Source organism: Astatotilapia calliptera, chromosome 10 (genome assembly GCF_964374335.1).
Source record: "Astatotilapia calliptera chromosome 10, fAstCal68.1, whole genome shotgun sequence".
In the NCBI taxonomy this organism is placed as follows: domain Eukaryota; kingdom Metazoa; phylum Chordata; class Actinopteri; order Cichliformes; family Cichlidae; genus Astatotilapia; species Astatotilapia calliptera.
Window position 1 is genome coordinate 34,201,977 of NC_137431.1, and position 19,118 is coordinate 34,221,094.

General features: G+C 50.4%; 2 protein-coding genes across 4 annotated transcripts in view; both read left to right on the forward strand.

Annotated features, from left to right (window-relative positions):
- The window catches only part of ncbp3 (nuclear cap binding subunit 3), a 14,041-nt gene extending 8,136 nt beyond the window's left edge, over positions 1-5,905 (forward strand). For both annotated transcript variants that reach the window (XM_026182476.2, XM_026182475.2), the window contains exons 10-13: positions 1,045-1,357; positions 4,108-4,256; positions 4,328-4,498; positions 4,575-5,905. In XM_026182476.2, the coding sequence (XP_026038261.2) occupies positions 1,045-1,357; positions 4,108-4,256; positions 4,328-4,498; positions 4,575-4,933 (992 nt within the window). In that variant the 3' untranslated portion in view covers positions 4,934-5,905. The remainder of the gene's footprint in view (positions 1-1,044; positions 1,358-4,107; positions 4,257-4,327; positions 4,499-4,574) is intronic.
- A 1,828-nt stretch (positions 5,906-7,733) lies between these two features.
- pcf11 (PCF11 cleavage and polyadenylation factor subunit) lies at positions 7,734-18,881 on the forward strand. 2 transcript variants are annotated; one of them, XM_026181639.2, is made up of 18 exons: positions 7,734-8,176; positions 10,045-10,170; positions 10,446-10,628; positions 11,550-11,762; positions 12,323-13,260; positions 13,339-13,513; positions 13,635-14,037; positions 14,119-14,256; positions 14,344-14,409; positions 14,652-15,910; positions 16,807-16,873; positions 16,962-17,087; positions 17,170-17,308; positions 17,384-17,567; positions 17,649-17,804; positions 17,896-17,988; positions 18,079-18,114; positions 18,217-18,881. In XM_026181639.2, exons 1-18 carry the CDS (start codon positions 7,934-7,936, stop codon positions 18,445-18,447), a joined length of 4,776 nt encoding a protein of 1,591 aa, XP_026037424.2. In that variant the 5' UTR covers positions 7,734-7,933; the 3' UTR covers positions 18,448-18,881. The 2 variants fall into 2 exon arrangements, with proteins under 2 accessions (XP_026037424.2, XP_026037425.2); XM_026181640.2 differs by lacking the exon at positions 14,344-14,409.
- The last annotated feature ends 237 nt before the right edge of the window (positions 18,882-19,118 follow it).

A 19,118-nucleotide genomic window follows, 5' to 3' on the forward strand; every position in this document is an offset into this window, starting at 1 on the left:
TAACAAAAATGTTATCAGTCGTTCTTTTCATCTTCTCTTGTTACCCACAGCTTCATCCACTCTGTCGGGCCTACGCTGCTCACCCGGGCTGGGTACCATCACTACTCGACTGGATTCAGTTTTGTCTCACAGTCAGAAATATTGTAATTCTGATCATTTATCAGGACTGATACTGTGAGACTTGAGCATCACAGCAGAGGATAAAACAGAAAAACATGAAGCAGATTTTTCTGGCCTGGATTTTATAGCAGAGAAACTTAAAATGTTCTGCAGTTTTGCATCATTTTAAAACGTTTACATTTCTTCAGTGTTGAACAGCAGAAATGAGGCTTTCTTGTCCGAGGAGCAGACTGATGGGTGAATGAATAATGCAGAAAACTGAGATCAGAGAGAGAGCTGTGCAGGAAGTGTGCTTTTGATCGTGCTGGAAGCAAAACAGCAAAAGTCAGAGTGAATTAATGACGATGTTGATCAAATCTGAAGCGCAGTTTGCTGCTTCTTTTGCTGCTGGTTCAGTGAGTTTTGGTCGGAGAGAAACAAAACCTGCAGCTCAGTATCGGCGCAAAAAAGACGTAAACACAGAGCGGGCCCGACGGCGTGTCCGTGTACGATGAGAAAGCCAACAGCTCTGTTTTTGTGTGGAGTTTGTGTATCTGCTCTTATTTACCGTTTGTTGAAATAGTTTTGTGAGCTTTAACCTGAGATTTCGGCGTTTCTGACAAAATACATTTAAAAGTCGATTCAGGATTTAATGACTCGATATGGCTTTATTCAGCTCCTCGCCTCCCTCTGTCCACCTGCACTTTAGAACCACAGCCAATCACAGAGGTCCCGCCCCTGACGTTCACTGATTGGGACACACAATAGGGGCATGTGTTAGTTGTTGACCACACGGAGACTTTGAGAGTTGCTGAGACTTTTTTTTCTTTTTTACTGGAACAGCTGTTTTTCTTAGTCGCATCATTGAAACGATTGGTCTCTAGAGCCCTAAATGTGGTTTTCTTCTGCTTCATGCTAACGTTTTCATGACTTCTGTGCTTTCAGCGGATCTCGTCAACCTGCCCGAGGAGCCCATCAAGGAAGAAGAGGAGGAGGAGGAGGAAGAAGACGGCGACGAGGACATGGACTCTGACGACAGGGTGGTGGAGTACAGGGAGAGGGGGGACAGGGGCGGTGGCTCACGCTCACTGGGGGCGGGGCTCCACAGCCAGACGGACCGCTCTCCGTCTCCGTGGTCCGAGTCGGACGAGATGGACTACGACCTGGAGCTGAAGATGATCTCCACGCCATCGCCGAAGAAGAGCAAGAAGATGACGATGTATGCCGACGAGCTGGAGACGCACCTGAAGAGCATCCGGTCAGAGTCGCTCACCTGTGTGTGTGTGTGTGTGTGTGTGTGTGTGTGTGTGTGTGTGTGTGTTATTTTCTATTCAGTTTTATTTTTACAACAACAGTCGCCTCAAGGCGCTCCTACAATAATACATACAGAGAAAAGCCCAACAATCATATGACCCCCTATGAGCAGCACTTTGGCGACAGTGGGAAGGAAAAACTCCCTTTTAACAGGAAGAAACGTCCGGCAGAACCAGGCTCAGGGAGGGGCGGGGCCATCTGCTGTGATTGGTTGGTTACAAAAGACATGCTGCAGACTGAGTGTGTGTGTCTGTGTGTGTGTGCACGCCTCTCAGTGAGGCTGAGCATTAAATTAAAATGGAAAGAGCCATCATGTTTGCTCACAGCTTTTATTTTGAAAATCAGGGGTGCCGCAGTGTTCCTGCTTCCTTCAAATACCAGAACCTTGTTTTTACGTCTGAGTGGGCGGCCTCACAGGAAGTGACATCATAGAAAAATCAGGCATTCTGCAGTTTTGGGTGATGATGGTGGGAAGTGGGCAGATCCCGAGTTAAACTTTATTTAACTTTGAAGCGAGTGAGAACGATTGGCTGGTCACCAACCAGCAACTGTAAAACAACCACTACCACATACTACTTCCTGTGTGGGCGGATCTTTAGTCTCCAGGCTGTTGCTGTGAGTACTGACAGTTACTGTGTCCCAAAACCTAAGCTGCATCCTCCGGAGGACCGAGAAGGCCGGAAGTAAACAGCTCTGAAACTGGACGGTCTCGCCTTCAGATCTGCGTCAGCGCTGTCTCGGTGGAGTTTAATAAACTCGTCCGTCTGCTCCTTGCTGTCTAAAATGTAACAGGACACTGGAGTAAACTCGACCATCTGTTTAATCAGTTTTCTGTTTGACGTTTATTCAGCTGTGTGAAAACCACCCGGGGGATTAATAAAGTTTTATTTTATCTAATAACTTTAATCTGAGCCAAACCGATTTACTCACGAACAAATAAAACAAAAAGCCAAACAATAACATTTTTAGGTTGTCTAATAGGGCTGCCACGATTTGTCGACTAGTCACGATTACGTCGACTATCAAAATCGTCGACGACTGATTTAATAGTCGACGCGTCATTTGAAGCTTTGTAAGATCCCAAAAGACGCAGGAATAAGTAGCAGGATTTAAGAGTGTAATAACGGACTGAAACAGAAGATGGCAGCACTGCATGTACAAGGATGCCAGCTGCCGTTAAACCCAGAAGAAGAAGAAGAAGAAGCTGTGTCCCAGAATTCATAGCGCGGCCCAGCTCAGTTTCCAACAATGGCGGCAGCTGGTTAGTTTTAATATTACTCTTATTATTCTTTCTGGGTCACAAAATAAACGTTTAACGTGTTTTCAGGCCAGAATGTAGCTGTGTAAACCTCAAATATCTGCTCAGTTTATCAGGACACCACATATTTTCAAAAGCGCTCCGACGTTTTCGGAGACGTCTGTTACCCACCAGCTCGATAGCTAGCCGGGGGCTAGGCTAACTAGAGCCGTGAGAACACCGGACTCCCGGCAGATCGTTTTCAAACCCACCGCCGTCTTTCGCTACTCAGGTTAAACGTGATATATGAGTCACTTAGATAACTTAAAAATGTTATTGTTTGGCTTTTTTTTAGTATTTTATTTGTTCCTGAGTAAATCGGTTTGGCTGAGATTAAAGTTTTTACACAGCTGAATAAACGTCAAGCAGACAGCTGATTATCAGAAGTGTGAGATGCTGGAGAATTTACTCCGGTGTCCTGTTATATTTTAGATAGAAAGGAGTTTATTAAACTTCACCGAAACAATCTGCAAATGTCATTAAAATTTAATAAACTATCATCTTGTCTTTATTTTTAGTTAGCACCTGAAACACTTAAAGCTGTAAGCTAATGATAGTTATATAAGAGCAGATGCTGCTGGTGCAATAAGCTGTATGGATGATGATCTGATTAGTGACTAATCGCAAAAATAATCGCTGACTAGTCGACTATCATTGTCTAAGTAACTTATATATTACATTTAAACTGAGTAGCGAAAGACCGCGGTGGTCTGTAAAGTGTCTGGTGTAAATACTGTTATGTTTTCTTTATTTACTGTGCTAAGTTCCTTCCTTTTACTTTATATCTTATACTTTTACTACGGTTATTTATTACTGTGCTGCTTCTTGTTTTATTGCTGCTGTGAGCTACCAAACAAATTTTGTTGTATAACTACAATGACAATAAACTTCTTCTTTGTCTCTTTATCTTATCTGAAAACGATGTGCCGGGAGTTTGCCGTTCTCGCCCCGGCTCGCTGGTGGGTAACAGATGTCTCCGAAAACGTCGAAGCACTTTTGCAAATATGTGTCTTGATAAACCGAGCAGATATTTGAGGTTTGCACAGCCACATTCTCGCCTGGACATATGTTAAAAGTTTATTTTGTGACCCAGAAAGAATAATAAGAGTAATATTAAAACTTAGTTGCAGTAAAGGACCTACCCGACCCATCCTTCAAATTCGGGGAAATGGAGGAGGCATTTTGGGATATATTTGGAGGAGTCTACGCCGCGTTGCTGTGATGTAATCGGCCTACAAATGCGGCCTCAGGAGGATGCAGCCTAGGTTGTGGGACACAGCTAGTGAATGCACGAAAGATTTTCTTCTGCTCTGATCATTAAACCTGCAGGAATGTTTCGCCGCCGCGTTCACACACGTTTGCTTTGCGTTTAACTCTGCCTGTGTCGCACCGTTCAGGAACAGGATCGGAACGTCGGGATCACAGAGCAGGACCAAAGCCTCGTCGCCCTCTAAGGTGACGGACGTGCGGCAGCTGCTGGAGGAGAAGCGGCAGGGCCACTCTCAGCACAGCCAGCCCCCTCCGGTGGTCAGCGGCGGGAAGACAGGTGAGCGGTTTAAATCCCAGTGCTTGCTGTGCTGCCGTGAGGCGGGCCTCTGACTCTGACGCTCTCCGCAGACGTACGGCAGCGGCTCGGGAAAAGACGCTACTCTCCAGACAGACGCCGCTCCCCCTCACCGCTGTCCCCGAGAGACACTCCCCTAGCCAGAGATGTGCATCGCAGACTGGGCGTGGCCAGTCAGGACAGCAGAGGCCACTGCTCAAACTCATCCACAGACAGGAAGACGGGTACGGAGGCGACGCCAACCTCTGTCGTCTTCTTTCTTTGCTGTGTGGCGTTTGTAACGCTCTCTCTCGTCTGCAGGCGGGCTGTGGAGCAGACTCGGCTCCAGCGACGACGACGGCAGCAGCGCTGCCGCCAGACGTCACGACAGGTCAAGCGGCCGCTCAGCGGGGCTGTTCTCCTCTTCCTCATCGGGCCGGGATGGCGGTGGCAGCAGTAGAAGCGAGAGGAGGCGTGGTGACGGAGAGGGGGACAAGGAGGAGGAGGACGACAGGCGCGGGGACGAGGAGGACGACTCGACGCTGCAGAGGATGTGGGGCGCCATGATCAAACAGAAGCAGGAGCGTCTCACCCACAAGATGAAGAAGAGTCGGCTGGACAACCTGCCCTCGCTGCAGATCGAGATCAGCCGCGACAGCAGCGACGAGTCCGACGCCTGAACCACACGAGGAGGAGGGGGCGGAGCAGTATTTTCTCTGATGGACGACCCGGGTGAGTTGGGGAACGGGGCCGGGCGGCGAGCTTCTCCCTTTGAAAACACCTGAAATAATGACTCGTAAATATCAACAGAAACATTTCATAAAACTTCTCCAGGGAGCCGCAGTCCACCTCGACTGCTCCCTGAAGCTCCGCCCACCTTTAATTTCAACTTCCTGCAGTGTGCGCCCTCCTCACTTCCTGTCTGAAGCGAGGTGAAGTTGCAAATTGTCACTTTATCATCCAGATCAGTGACAGTTGTTTGGGGGCGTGGCCTCTAATCACCTGCTGCAGGTGAGGCAGAATAGAGCCAAAGGAAGCGATCCGTCCCCTGAAGTCGTATCGCCCAGTACTGAGGGGTCAGTCGGGTTGTGAGGTCATTTCCTGCCTCGGCGTTCCGGAGTTTGTTCACTCGGCTGTGGATCTGAGGACATTTCAGAGGAAGTCCTGCGAAGTTCGGTGCTAATTATGAGCAGAGGGCGAAGCTTTGGTTCCCGCGGCCTCCTCTCCTCCTGCCTGTGGTGTTCTGTCAGGATGTGGCAAAGCATCATGGGAAACTCTCCGCTCACCTGCTGCTGCTCTTCTTGTCACCATTCTCGCTCGCCACCATTCCTCAGCTTTTCCCCGTATGACTGCAGCTCAGACAGTGAAGTGACTCCGCCTCCAGCGTGTGGTGTAGGCGTGGTGTTAGCGCTGGCAGGACTGGGGCGTCCGCTGTGGGACATTTTCCTACTTTTTGTCTCTTTATTATTATTTTTTTCTTCTAAACACCTTGTTGATGACCCGGATGTGTGTGCGAGTGCGAGTCCATCGACTGTTCCTGTGACGTCACATGATGTGTTGTTTTTAAATGAAGCCTTTGGGTCCACGTGCAGGTGACACCACACTGCTGCTCCTGAGATGAGATCATTATTAAAGTACCGGCTGATGTTTTATTCCACACGTGTCGAGTCTTCTTCCTGTAACCCTGACCACAGATACCTGCACAACACAGGTGTGCTTTTCAGGCGGGTGTTCCAACAACCAGGGAGGGGTTGTGAGCTCATTGAGGCGTGGCCTCTGCGCTGGACGCAGACACACAGATGCTCAGGAACAGCCAAATATAAAACCATCTTCCTCAGACGTGTTGGTGCGATTAACCTCAGCAGCCATATTATCAGGCTCCAGGTCAGAATTGTGCGTCACCATCCACCTGTCAGCTAAAGAGGCCACACCCCTCCATAATGCAAATTTTAATCCTTAATTTAAACAGTTGAGTTATTTTAAAAAGTCTGCAGACGTGTGTGTTTCTCGCTGTTGGAGCTGCTGCCTGGATAAATGCGACGCTTCTGTCAGGTGTACGAATCGAACACGTGACCCTCAGAGAGGATCATGTTCACAGGAAAAAACGAAAACATTGCAAATTAAAATGACAAATGTCCAGCAGAAAACACTTCAGCTCACAGTTGTGTCAAAGTGCTTTATAATGTCAGGTAAAGACCCTGAGCTGTCACTGTAGCGACAGCCGGATGGAAAAACCTCTGGCAGAAGTTGGACGATGGGACAAAGACGTGCTGCAGAAGAGAGCCAGAGATTAATAATTACTAACGATTAAATGCAGAAAGGTGTATTACCACACCAAGAAACACTCAGTGCATCATGGGAATCTCCAGCAGTGCAGTACCTGTAACACCTACAGCATGTTCTAATCGCTCTAATAGGATATTATGGTCGACAGTATCGAACGCTGCACTGAGGTCTAGCAGGACAAGCACAGAGATGAGTCCACTGTCAGAGGCCATAAGAAGATCATTTGTAACCTTCACTAAAGCTGTTTCTGTGCTGTGATGAGCTCTGAAACCTGACTGAAACTCTTCAAATAAACCTCTGCAGATGATCTGTTAGCTGTTTGACTCTTTCAAGGATGTTTGATATGATTGAATTTGATGAAGTTAAGGTAAGGCCGGCTCAGCGGCGCTCTGGCTGCGGCGCCGACAGACCACAGTGATCTTTTCAGCAGATTCAGATGAGCCTGAACAGTGAGCTCAGTTTCATAGTCGTTACTATGCAAACTGTCATGAGCGCTGAACAATGGCCATGAGTAGCATTCAGAGAGTTGGGAACCCTCAGCTCAGCCTTTCCCTTTTCATGTGTTCTCAACGCCTCATTGAAACTTACAGGACGTCTGGGTGAAACACACGTTCTGGCCTGATGAGGTAGCTCTTTGGTGTTGGTTACGCCTCTTAACTCTTAGGTGACTTTTTCATGCTTGAATGATTCCTAACTGCAGAGATGAACCAGTGCTGCGTCTGCATATAACAAATAACCTGTCTGTTCCTGCAGGCATTACACACAGAGCTGCTCCCAGTTCAAACTGGTGACGTTGACTTATAAGTTTGTTATAATTGTGTAAACTCTGTTTTCTCCTGATGTACTTGTCTGTACGTAGTTCCCATGTTTATGAGCACACACTTTTTAAGACTTTTACAAAGACACAGTTCGATCAAAATGTAGAATTAAAATTGTTTGAATTGATTAAATTTAGTTTTTAAATATACATATCTATATATATTTATTTATTGGTGTTACGATATGCGAACATAGTTTCTAATGAGTAACGTGTTTATTTGCGAGTAGTGCTGCGGCCTGGTCGTTGAGTAAGAGCTGTTGCAATCATTTTTCGTTATGTAATCGGGATTGACGGTACTCCACTCTGATTGGCTCATTTGTGTGGCCGTTATTTCCCCCAACTAATCGCAAAGAAAACCCAGGTTAAGGCGGGCTGAAACCAGCCAATGACCCTGCACTGACATCACGACTGTTATAAAAACCTCAACGTGACGTAGACTTCCTTCAGTTACAGTCGCCATTTTCTTGTGGTCGTTGAAAGGGCACTGAACTGCGACAGAAGACGGCTGAAATATACCCCCGAACCGGCGTGATTTCTCAACAAGTCCGGGACGAACAGTTAGCCGTATGAGTTCATGGACTGCCTGCTGATCAGTGGTTATGGTTTCGGTAAGACTCGCTTAGGTTTGGCCGAGTGTCTCAGCTCAAAGATGGACGACAGCGCGGCGAGGGAAGACGCCTGCCGGGAGTACCAGTCCTCCCTCGAAGACCTGACGTTTAACAGCAAGCCGCACATCAACATGCTGACCATCCTGGCCGAGGAAAACATCAACTTCGCCAAGGATATCGTGGAAATTATTGAAGCACAAATAAGCAAGGTTTTTATGAATATAGAATACTTTCACACAGATGTTTGCTGTCGATGTATGTAGTTAGCTGCTAGCCGAACATGGCGACGAGGTCGGCCGCGGTAACGGTCTCTGAAAACATCCAGCTGTTTGTTCTGCTAGCTCCGCATTCAGCCAACTCTTGAACAACTGTGTGTATTAAAGTCAACCGACCATTTATTCTTTATTGTACTCAGCAGCACGCCATTTCTCTGCAGACTCGCTGTAGGTACTCGATGTGGTCTGGAGTTGAAATCCACCTTAAATCAGCCCACCTTAAATCAGTCCGTCTTTACCGTTCGCTCTGCGTTTTCCTCTTTAATGTGGAGTAAACGTCAGTAGACGTGAGTAGAAAAGAAGGCGGCACTTTAGCGGGACGTTAACTTTGGTTCAGCTTGTTGCCATGGTAGTTTGTTTAAACCAACTTTATTTAAACAACTGCAGCGACAGAATACTTTCTGACACGTGGGAAGGGCCGAAATCTGCACGAGGCTGCTTTAAAACCTAGATTAAAGTTCAGGCTGATGATTATTTCTTAAAATTAAAAAATACTAAATTCACAAAATGGATGTTTTTTGAAAGTCTTGTTTCTCTGGGTTATTAACACAAAGGATGAGGCCACATAGAGCTGGGGAAGTAAATCTGAGTCACTTTCCTGAACAGGGGAAATCACCGCGCTGTTATTTCTGGCCTCAGTCGGACAGTAGCTCTACTGAACTCCGGGTGATGTCTCAGTTTGTGCCCTGCTGGTCTCAGGCTGATGCTCTGAAGTGGTCTAAACTTTGTTAAATAAAGAAACAGTAAAAACCTTGAATTGGCCTAAACTCCTCACATCAGGTTCAGCAGTTTGACTTTAAACCAAGGACAGATTTCATAGAAGTGCCTGACGTGTTGAAGTGTCGCCCGCTGATGTCTGTAAATGAATAAATAACTGCTGTGCTGATGGTGTCACAGTTCTCCTTTAGAAGTCTGAGGTGTGCACGTGTTGAACAAAGCTTTGGTAAACAGTCAAACTTCCCTCTGCAGCACTTGAGCTTTCAATCAGCGTGAAGCTCGTCACATTGATCTGACTGAGGATTAGCGGCTCGAGTTTTTGGTGGATTTTGACCATCTGTAGTCCTGCTGAGCTCAGACCACATCAGTGTCTCTGAATGGTTTCAGTCTGATCTGTTGTGTGTTATCAGTGTCGGGTCATTGATTAACGGGGCGTCTTCAACACCCCCTCCGCCCGCCATCACGTTACACTCAGCTTCTGGTCCATGACACTTGATTTAATTCTCGAGTGAATCTTGAATTCTTGAAAAATGTGATTTGAATGGTTAAAATGTTTATAATAAAAAATGTGAAATGTGCTTTTTGTCATTTTTTATTTCCCAGTGTAATTTCTTGGCATGACTCTGGTTTCATTTACTGCACACACTGAGGGAGGGGGGGGGGGGATTAAAGATGTCGGGGGTCAAAGTGGAGGTGTGAGGGGGAATAAAGCTCACTGGGGGTGGAGTCACCTCGAAGACGAGCCTTCTGGGTAAACGTACAAAGAGCGGTGGAAGGTTACAAACGCTCTTTGGAGGTAAACGGCTCCTGGACTGAAGCCTGGCGGCGCCACGGACTCATTTTGTAACTCGGCAGACGCTGAGTGGACTCGGGAAGATGACTTTTCCTTTTTCTCCTGTGAAGACGCAGCAGCGCACGGACTGACTGGGACTGAGATGTTTTCCTGCAGTTCTTGACCTTTTGAACTTTTTCCACGTTTTTGGGTGCTGAGGGGCGGGGCAGGTGTACTGTGAGCTTTTATTCTGAAATGTTGCTTTTAACCCCTGTTTGTTTTCTAAACTTGTCGAGTTCTCTTATTGCTCCAGGCCCCATCCAGCGAGAAGCTTCCAGTTTTGTACTTAGTGGATTCCATAGTGAAGAATGTTGGAGGAGAATACCTTGCAGTGTTTGCTAAAAACCTAATCCCTTCATTTATATGTGTCTTTGAAAAGGTACAGTTCTCTTTGCTGCCGTTTGGCCTTGTTAAGATTTAAGCAGTGACATGTTAGCAGCCCTCGCACTCCCTCCTGTTTGTCCTGTTGCTTGCTTTCTTCTGTGTAGTCTCCTGCACTCTGCTCCTGTCTTACTGCGTAACGTACTGCTAATGAAAGCTGGAGGGAGGCTTTAGGACTTTAGCTGATGTTTTGAAGTGGACTAACAGCTGTGCACAGTGTGATGTCTGCTTTTTGTTGGTGGCTGTGGACCAAGCGCTGTCCTCTGTTTGTAGGTGGACGAAAACACTAGAAAGTCCCTGTTCAAGCTGCGCTCCACCTGGGACGACGTGTTCCCGCCCAAGAAGCTGTACGCGCTTGACGTGAAGGTCAACTCTGTGGACCCAGCGTGGCCCATCAAGCTGCCGCCGCCCACCCCCAACTCCAGCATCCACGTCAACCCTAAGTTCCTCAAACAGGTGTGTACGAGCGGGGGCGTGAGCCTCGGGCAGCCCGAGGTCGCCCCGGCGCAGAGGTTTGTTCCTGAGGTCCTCGTCGGGCTTCTCAATAAATGTGTCTGTGCCCTTGAAATGTCGATAAAGAAGATGTAGTGAAACGTGCAGGTACACCCCTGAGGATTGTTCACATGTAAATAAGTTATTGTTACAGTAACTACCACAAACAATGTTTCCTATTAAGAGTCTTTAAAAGGTCCAGAGAGCTTCAGCGTGGGAGGTTTTTGTTTTTAGTTTTTCTGCTGTAATATCTTCAAATAAAGATGTGCTGAGGAGAATAAAGGAGACCCGGCAGAACTGTGTTTAATACTTACTATTTTGTTTTTTTACTTTTGCTCTTATGAGCGTTGAGTTTTTGTGCCTGATCTGAGGTTTCAGTTGTGCTTGGTTACGTTGTGAAGCTGCTTTCAGATCTGCTGTCGAGCTCACGTCAGATAAAGTAGAAAAATGAAGCTGGGAGCAGAAATTGGTTTGTTTGGCTCAAATGACAGAATTTGACAATTTTTAACCAACTAAAGTGAGCAGATGTCATGCTTTTATTAAACTGTTGACTGGTGTCAGACTGGGTTAACCTGTCAGGACATCCATGCAGAGTGAACCTGATAAACTGGTTCAAACCAGTGTTAACCACTGTCAGGTGGCTGCATGCAGGTTTGGTTAGTTTGATCACTGGAAATGTTTTTAAAGAGGTTTTCCATAAATATGACCGGGTCAAGTGTCACATCCACGTGCTCCTTACCTGTGTCCGGGTCAGGCTCCAGGGTTGGACCCCAGTGACCCTCCCTGGTCTCTGACCACACACAGCATCATCCACATTGAGCGATGGGATTTTGTGGAGCTGAACTTGAGTTCTAAACCGAAGTTATCTTTCTCTCCGTCTTTCAGCCTGAGGAGTCTTCATCCTCTCCCAGGCCAACCCCAGCCCAGCCACCGCCCACGGCCCCACCTGCCCCTCAGCCGGTCCCTGCCGCCATCAGTCAGTCCAGCCTGACACAGGAGCAGCTAATCCGGCAGCAGCTGCTGGCCAAACAGAAGCAGCTCCTGGAGCTCCAGCAGAAGAAGATCGAACTGGAGCTGGAGCAGACCAAAGCTCAGCTGGTACGACCACCTGGGGCTGTAACATCACTGTTAGCCAATCACGTGTCTGCATCACAATCCAGGGGTTCAGACTTAAGCTAAAACCAGAACATTATCTGAGCGCTGTCATGGCCATTCACTGCTTTAAAAACCCTGAAACACCCCGAATGTGTTAAAGCCTTCAGCTCCAGTTCAGATCAAACTACAAACCAGTTTGATCTGAACTGGGACGCTGCTAGTTCCCATTTAAAGGGTAAAAACGACAGGAAGAAGCAGCAGAGTCTTAAATCTTTTGTTTTGGCTCAAAGCTCACCTGTCACTTGTCCGAAGGTTTAGATCAGCGGTCCCAGGGCCGTGAGAGTCGAGGCTCGGCTGTGACATTTATGGTTTTCAGGGTTTTTGTCATTAACGCTGTTTCCTCGGGTCTTTTCCCGTGTGTTAGGACTTGTTGTTTTTGTTTTGTACTGGTTTTACTTTCCTGTATTTATCCGCGACACCTTAAAGCGGAGTTTATCTGCTGTCAGGTTTGTTGTGTAGAAACTTGCACATATTTAACAGGCAGCTCTGTCACATGGTTACAGGTCAGCGGCTTCACATTACCAGCAGCGACGGCGATCTCCACTTCATCAGCACTGAGCCCGGCGCCCAAGCTCATCAGCCAACCCGCTCCCGTGGTCCGACCCTGGGTACCCCCTCAGAGCGATTCAAAGTCGTCCGTCAGAGACCCCCGGCTGAACCGCCCGCCCACTGGCCCCCTACCTAAAGACCAGCCTGCCACAACAAAAAGAGAGACTCCACCCACCACAGGAAGTCACACTCTCGCTCTGGAGAAAGCCAGGATGCAGAAGAAAGACGCTCCACAGGAGAAACCCAAATCCAAATCGCCGTCTCCAATGGCGAAGAGTGGGCCGAGTAAAACCAAAGCAGCGGAGGCAGCGCTTCAGAGCGGCACGAAGAAAGACCCGCGGCTGAGGAAACGCACGCAGGACAAGGTGGGCGAGGGCAAGGACGGTGAGCAGAAGGAGAAGAAGCGATGTGGTGATGAGGAGCGGGAGGATGCTGCACGGGGGGCGGAGCCTCAGAGGTTCAAAGGCAAACTGGTGAATGGTTCGGTCGCCAAACACGAGCGTGACAAGGCTGCTGATAAGACCGCTGGCAACGCCAGAACGCATGCAAGGAAGCGCACTCGCTCGCGGTCTAGGTCGCGATCCCCCGCCGGCTCCCCAAAGAGGAAGGACAGACGCTCGCCAAAGGGCAGAGCCCGCAGCAGCTCGTCCTCGCCATCACCTTTGCACAAAGCTGGAAAACCACGGAGGCTCGACCTGCTGCACAGCAAGCCCGGTCGGGAGGACCGTCCCACCCCCAAAAGCCAATCTGAGAGCAGAAGGTCCAAGAGACCCGGGGAGGAACGCCACTCCGAGACCAGAGACTCTCACTCGCCACGCAGCCACGACGGAGGCTGCAAGGAGATGAAGGACGCCCCTCACCGCTGGAGGAGCGGCTGGGAGGAGAGTAAACAGTGAGTTCATCAAACGCATCAGAAATATTATTCAAAAGTTTTAAAACTTTAAAAAACGTAAATCGTTTTCCTCCTCAGCATGAAGCTGTCGGGCGACGTGCACGCCAAGCCCACGCCTCAGAGACACAAACCGTACAGCACGCCAAACCGCCCCAGCACCCCCCGAACCCCGAAGCACCGGCTCAGCGTCGACGCCAACCTGCAGATCCCCGATGTCCTGAACTCCGCCTCCAAGAAGGACCTGCTGAGGAGGGTACGTTCACTGACCCGCTCACATGCAGGATAAAGCTGTTTCACTGGTTTTCACTTGTTATGATCAGTGGGGGGGGGGTTACCATGTCACTAAATATCATGTGACTATGACATGTCTGCAGGCGAGCAAGCGCATGGAGAGTGGCGAGATCTCCCGCGAGGAGTTCCTCAATATGGCTCACCAGATCAAACAGCTGTACCAGTATCAGGAGGAGATCCAGCTGCGCAAAGACAGCTGGGACGAATCAGACTTCCCCGTCAAGAAGCAGCCGCCACTGCTGAGCACTCCCTCATCTCAGCCCCGCCCCCACGAAGGCATGGACCCGGCGGAGCTGTCATACTACGAGCACAAGTCGAAGCTGAGGAAGACTCAGGTCAATCACCGACCTGCCGGAGAGGAGTGGGAGGGGGAGGAGACTCCCGAGATCACCGACAAACCAGGGCACAGCGAGAAGATGGGTGGCGGTCAGAGCGGCGGACATCCGCCGCCACATAAATACAACCGAGGCCCGCGAGACAGGCCAGGTGAGCGTCACATGATCAATAAATTAGCCAGAGAACAGAGCTTTATTCCTTAAACAAAAACACATCTGCTGCCCTTTTCAGGCGAGAGGCGGAGCAAAGAGTGCGAGGAGCATCGGGCGCCGCTCGCCCCCATGGTTGAGGAGTACAACCACGGCAAAGAGTTTCCAGCGCTGAAGCCAGGTCTTCGCTTCACGAAGAGACCCGACCACAGAGAGACAAGTGAGTGCACGCCGCCACCATGCTGCGCTGCGTTCACGTGTTCAAGTGGCGTGAAGGTTACCTGTTATCTGTCATCTTTATCCACAGAGAGGTCAGAGGTCAGGTTCTGGAGCGGCGGGGTGTCAGGGTGTCGATCAGGGATACTTCAGCAGGGTTAGACATTTCTAACGAGTCCTACACATTCAGTCAGGAGCCCCGATTACATCATCAGCTAACCGCTAATTAGACACTCCCTCTCACCCCCAGCCTTTCAAGGCATTGTGGGAGTCGTAGTCGGCCACCTCTGCAGTTCTGTAGTGTCACCCTCACATTCAGACAGATGAAGCTCAAACTGTAATTTATCAGCTGACAGGAAGTGGCAGCGTTCACAGCATTTCTTCTTCTGTGGTTTCCAGATGAGAGAGAGTGGACCTCGCCGCTGACAGAGCGGCAGCATTATAACGACCGCGAGGAGCAAAAGAGCAGCTACAATGTCCCACGGCGGTACGGCCCACCTGCTGACGCCCGCAGGCCGGAGGTGCCCCCTCCTTCGGGCACAGTGGTCCACAGGAACTCCCCAAGCCCAGCTGGCCTGGACGCCACGGCGACACGCTTCGAGCGCGAACGGCTATCACCGTTACAGAAAGACTCTGCTGACATGAGCCCGATAGCGCGCTTTGAGAGCCCAAACAGCGAGCACTCGGACGACGGGCCCCTTGATGCCCCGCCGCCTCATGCTTCAACCAAATCCATCCTGAAGGCGCCACTCCCCCGTGGAGGGCCGCAATCTTCGGTCCGACAGCACGGCGGGTCACCCGGACACACACCACCTCACGACGGGGGACACCCCCCTGCACGCTACAATGGCCCCGGTCATATGGGCTCTTCTAGGCCTCACGCCCCAGGATGGTATGAAGGCGGCGGTGGCCCTGGGCGGTTCGATGACTCACTGCAGTGTGAGGGGCCTCACCACCCAGCCCCCAGCAGGTTCGAGGGTGCCGGACCAACTCATCACACAATGGCGGAGAGGGTGGACGGTCCCGGACACATCAGTCATGGCCCGATGAGAGGCGGAGAACGAATAGGGCGGTTTGAGGGCCCCCCTCAGGGGCCCGGCAGGTTCGGGGCTCCTGTCGCACTACAGACACGATTTGAGGTGCCGGCACCCGGCCACTCAGAGGGCCCGCTGCAGCGCTTCGAAGCACCACGTCACTTAAACAACATGGGTCCCGGCCCTGGATCCGCCCCCATGGGCTTCCAGCAGCGGCCAGCACGCTTCGAGGGCCCCACGAGGTTTGATGGCCCTGGACACTTCGAGGGGCCGGGCCAACCGGGCCCCCGGTATGACGTGCCACATCAGGGAGGCCCCCCGCACTTCGAGCACTTCCCCGGGCAGGGCCACCTGCGCTTCGAACCCCAACACAACCTGCAGCCCCTCATGAGACAGATGGGCCCGCCCATGTACGAAACCCCCATGGCCCCCCAGCAGAACTTCACCATGCCCCCCCAGCGTTTCCCGGACCCCATCAATCCTCAGTTCCCTGCAGCACCAGCGGCGTTCCCGGCGCAACAGAACATGCAGCAAGCCGGAAACTTCCATGTGCAGCCGTTCAGTCAGCCAGGACCCGCCCCCTTCTACAACCCCGGGGCACCCGCTGTTGGCTTACAGCAGCCGGTAAGCAACGCACAGGACATCACAGGATCTAGACCAATAAGAACAGAGGTAGTTTCAGACAGGTTTCAATCAGAGCTGCCTCAGTTCAGTCCAGTGTCAAATTCAGAGCAACTGGAGCTCCACCCACAGCTGAGCAGCTGTGACTGTAGTTTGGGGCAACCAAACACTTGGGCATCAGTTAAGTCAGAGTTGATGTGATACATGGAGACGCAGCTAAAAGAGCCGTTATTGGCCTGCTAACAGCATGCTAGCATGCTAATCCTGTATAATCGCAGTGCCTGAGTCTCCTCATGCGATACATGCACCTGAGTTTTATTTAGAAACAATGAAACTTTAAAACCTACATCTATCGCTGAGGCACAGCCAGCCTATGTTGCTAACTTCTGCAACTACTCCAGGTCAGTTGGAGCGAATGGAGTTCTTCCATATAAAACAGCCAATCGGGTAGGCCCAGCAGGCATGCAGCATGCAGCACAGATGGACTGCAAGTGTTACTGTTCTGCATGGTCACAAGTTTCTGGACCTTTGACCTCTGTGATGATTAATTTTCCTTTTTAATTGTTTTTCTTTTTTTAAAGAGAATTTAAAAAAAAAAAAAAAAAACTACATTTAAAGGTATCAGGCTGTGCAGAGGGCGGAGTTAATGCTACAGAGCGTGCTGTTGCGCCGGTTCAGGACATTTATCATTAAATTAGCCCCACTACTGCCAGAAGGTGGCAGCAGACGCTGCTGAGCAAACAAGTGAACGTGTCAGGTAGGAGTGAGGTGCAGAAATGGCAGGAAGATGTGCAGTTGATCCTCTGAGCTGGTGGCTCTGATTGGTGCAGAGGCCACGTTGTTGAGCAGGGCGAGTTCCTGGGGAATGATCTGAGTGTTTGTACCTGTGCTGTTTTCAGGTGAGCGTGATGGGAGCCATGGCCCAGCCCTTCCTACCTCAGACCGCCGTGCCTTTCGGACAGCAGAGTAAGTTTGCGTGGCGTTTGTGTCGGTCAGCTTTAACGCTCTCGAGTTTAAGGTCAGAAATCGTGACTGGTTGTTGGTATTTGCGTAGATCCGCAGGTTGTCCCTCCGGAGAACCACTTCGGTCAGGTGGACGTGAACGACCTGCTGTCCAAGCTCCTCTCCACCGGCATCATCAAACCCTCGCAGCCCGACGCCGCGCCCGCCTCCAGCAGCGGTCAGTGAAGCCCCTCCCTCTGTCGCCTTTAACCTTCTTCTTCAGTCGAGTTTGATGTGTTTGTTGTTTTTTTTTTTTCCAGAATCGTCTTCTGTACCTCCGCCGGCACCGCCACCAGAGGAGGAGGAAGAGGAGGAGCAGGAGGTGGAGGGTGAGGGCGAGGGTGAGGGCGAGGACGACGTGCTGGACCTCACCAGCTTCAGCATCGACGATATGAAACAGTGAGTATTTGCCTGTCCTCATCGTCGAGGTTACTTTGTTCTGCTGTGACTCACTTTGCCCCGCCCCTCTCGCAGGCGCTACGAGAGCGTGGTGACGAAGCTGTACTCAGGGAACCAGTGCTGCCTGTGCAGCATGCGCTTCACCGCCGCCCAGACCGACATGTACGCTGACCACCTGGACTGGCACTTCAGGCAGAACCACGCCGGCAAAGTGGCGAGCAAGAAGGTCACGCACCGCCGCTGGTACTACAGCCTCACGGTGAGAACGAACACGCCTCATGGGGCGCGGCGCCTAGCTCTCTGTGGAGCGCTCTGATGTAACGATACGTTTGTCGTGCAGGACTGGATCGAGTTCGAGGAGATCGCCGACCTGGAGGAGCGCGCCAAGAGCCAGTTCTTCGAGAAGGAGAACGAGGAGGAGGTGCAGAAGAGCCAGGCGGCTGCCAAGGAGAAGGAGTTCCAGATCGTGAGAGCCACCAAGGACCAGGTGGGAGAGGTGAGTACGGCGGACGGCCAATCGACGGCCAACCTGCTTGTCGGTGACATCACAGGCTCGCCCAATAAAAATGCTTCCTTCCTCCCTGCAGAGCTGTGAGATCTGTCAGGAGCCCTTTGAGACGTACTGGGTGGAGGAGGAGGAGGACTGGTTCCTGAAGAACGCCGTCAAGGTCGATGACAAGGTGTGCCGAGGCTCCACCCATCCACTTCTAATCAGTAAGATGACCAATAAGAACAAAGCGAGTGACCAGCTGTTTGTTTTCCCTCCACAGAACTTCCACCCCTCCTGCTTCGAGGATTATAAGAACGTAAGCCTCACCTCCTCCCTCACCTCCTCCTTCCTCCTCTTTCTTCTTCTCTGGTATAAACTCACATGTTTTTCTTTGCGCCGCTCTCATTTGTCTCCTCAGACATCATCGTATGTCGACGTCACGCCGTCGCCCAGTAAGCTGCTGACTGACCACCCGCTGGGCGCCTTCGTGAAGACGGAAGAAAAGCAGGAGGAGGTCACTTCCTGTGCTGTTGCTGCCGCTGCTGCTGCCGCCGCCACCTCAGTGAAACAGGAGGTGCAGAATGAGAGCGGGGAGCCTCCTGAAGTGAAGACGGAGGCAGGTGAGGAGGCGGCGGCGGCGGCGTTGTGAGGTGGCGGCGGTTTTTAGCTGCAGGGACTCGTCCTCTGCGTCTGTACTTGAATACATTTTTGTATTTGGACTCGCGGCCGTGCGGCTGCCTCAGTGAACCTGTACATGACCTAATTTATACATTAAAGTATTTTTGGTAACTCTGGTGTTACAGTGATTGAATCAGCTGTTACCCCTGTACATAGATTATTGATGATTGATTGGTTTATCGATGGGCCCTCGCAGGTGTTGAAGGTAAGCATCGTCTGAGCGGGAGGCGTCGCGGACTCGTCTACCGAGGAGCCCGCCCTCTTTCTGTTTTTCTTTCTCTTTGGATCAATAAAAGCATCTGAAAGCTGTTTGTGTGAATACTGATTGATCTCATTGATCGTTAATTGCCTGAGTTTTACTGTCATTTGGGTTCCAAACATCAATAAAGGTTCAGTGGGTTCAAACATTCTGCTCTGGGTATTTATTCGTGTGTGTGTGTGTGTGTGTGTGTTAAAAGTTCATTTGAAGAGGAAGTGAAGCTGGTGCTGAGCCGACAGTCACAGAAGGATAAGAACTGAGTTCATCTCAGCTTAAATAACCTGCCACTTGTAGTATCAGCCAATCACATGACGGGCTCATTTTGCAGCGCAGACACGAGGTCAGAGGTGAATGTGCTGCACTCAGATGGCCTCCATAGACCA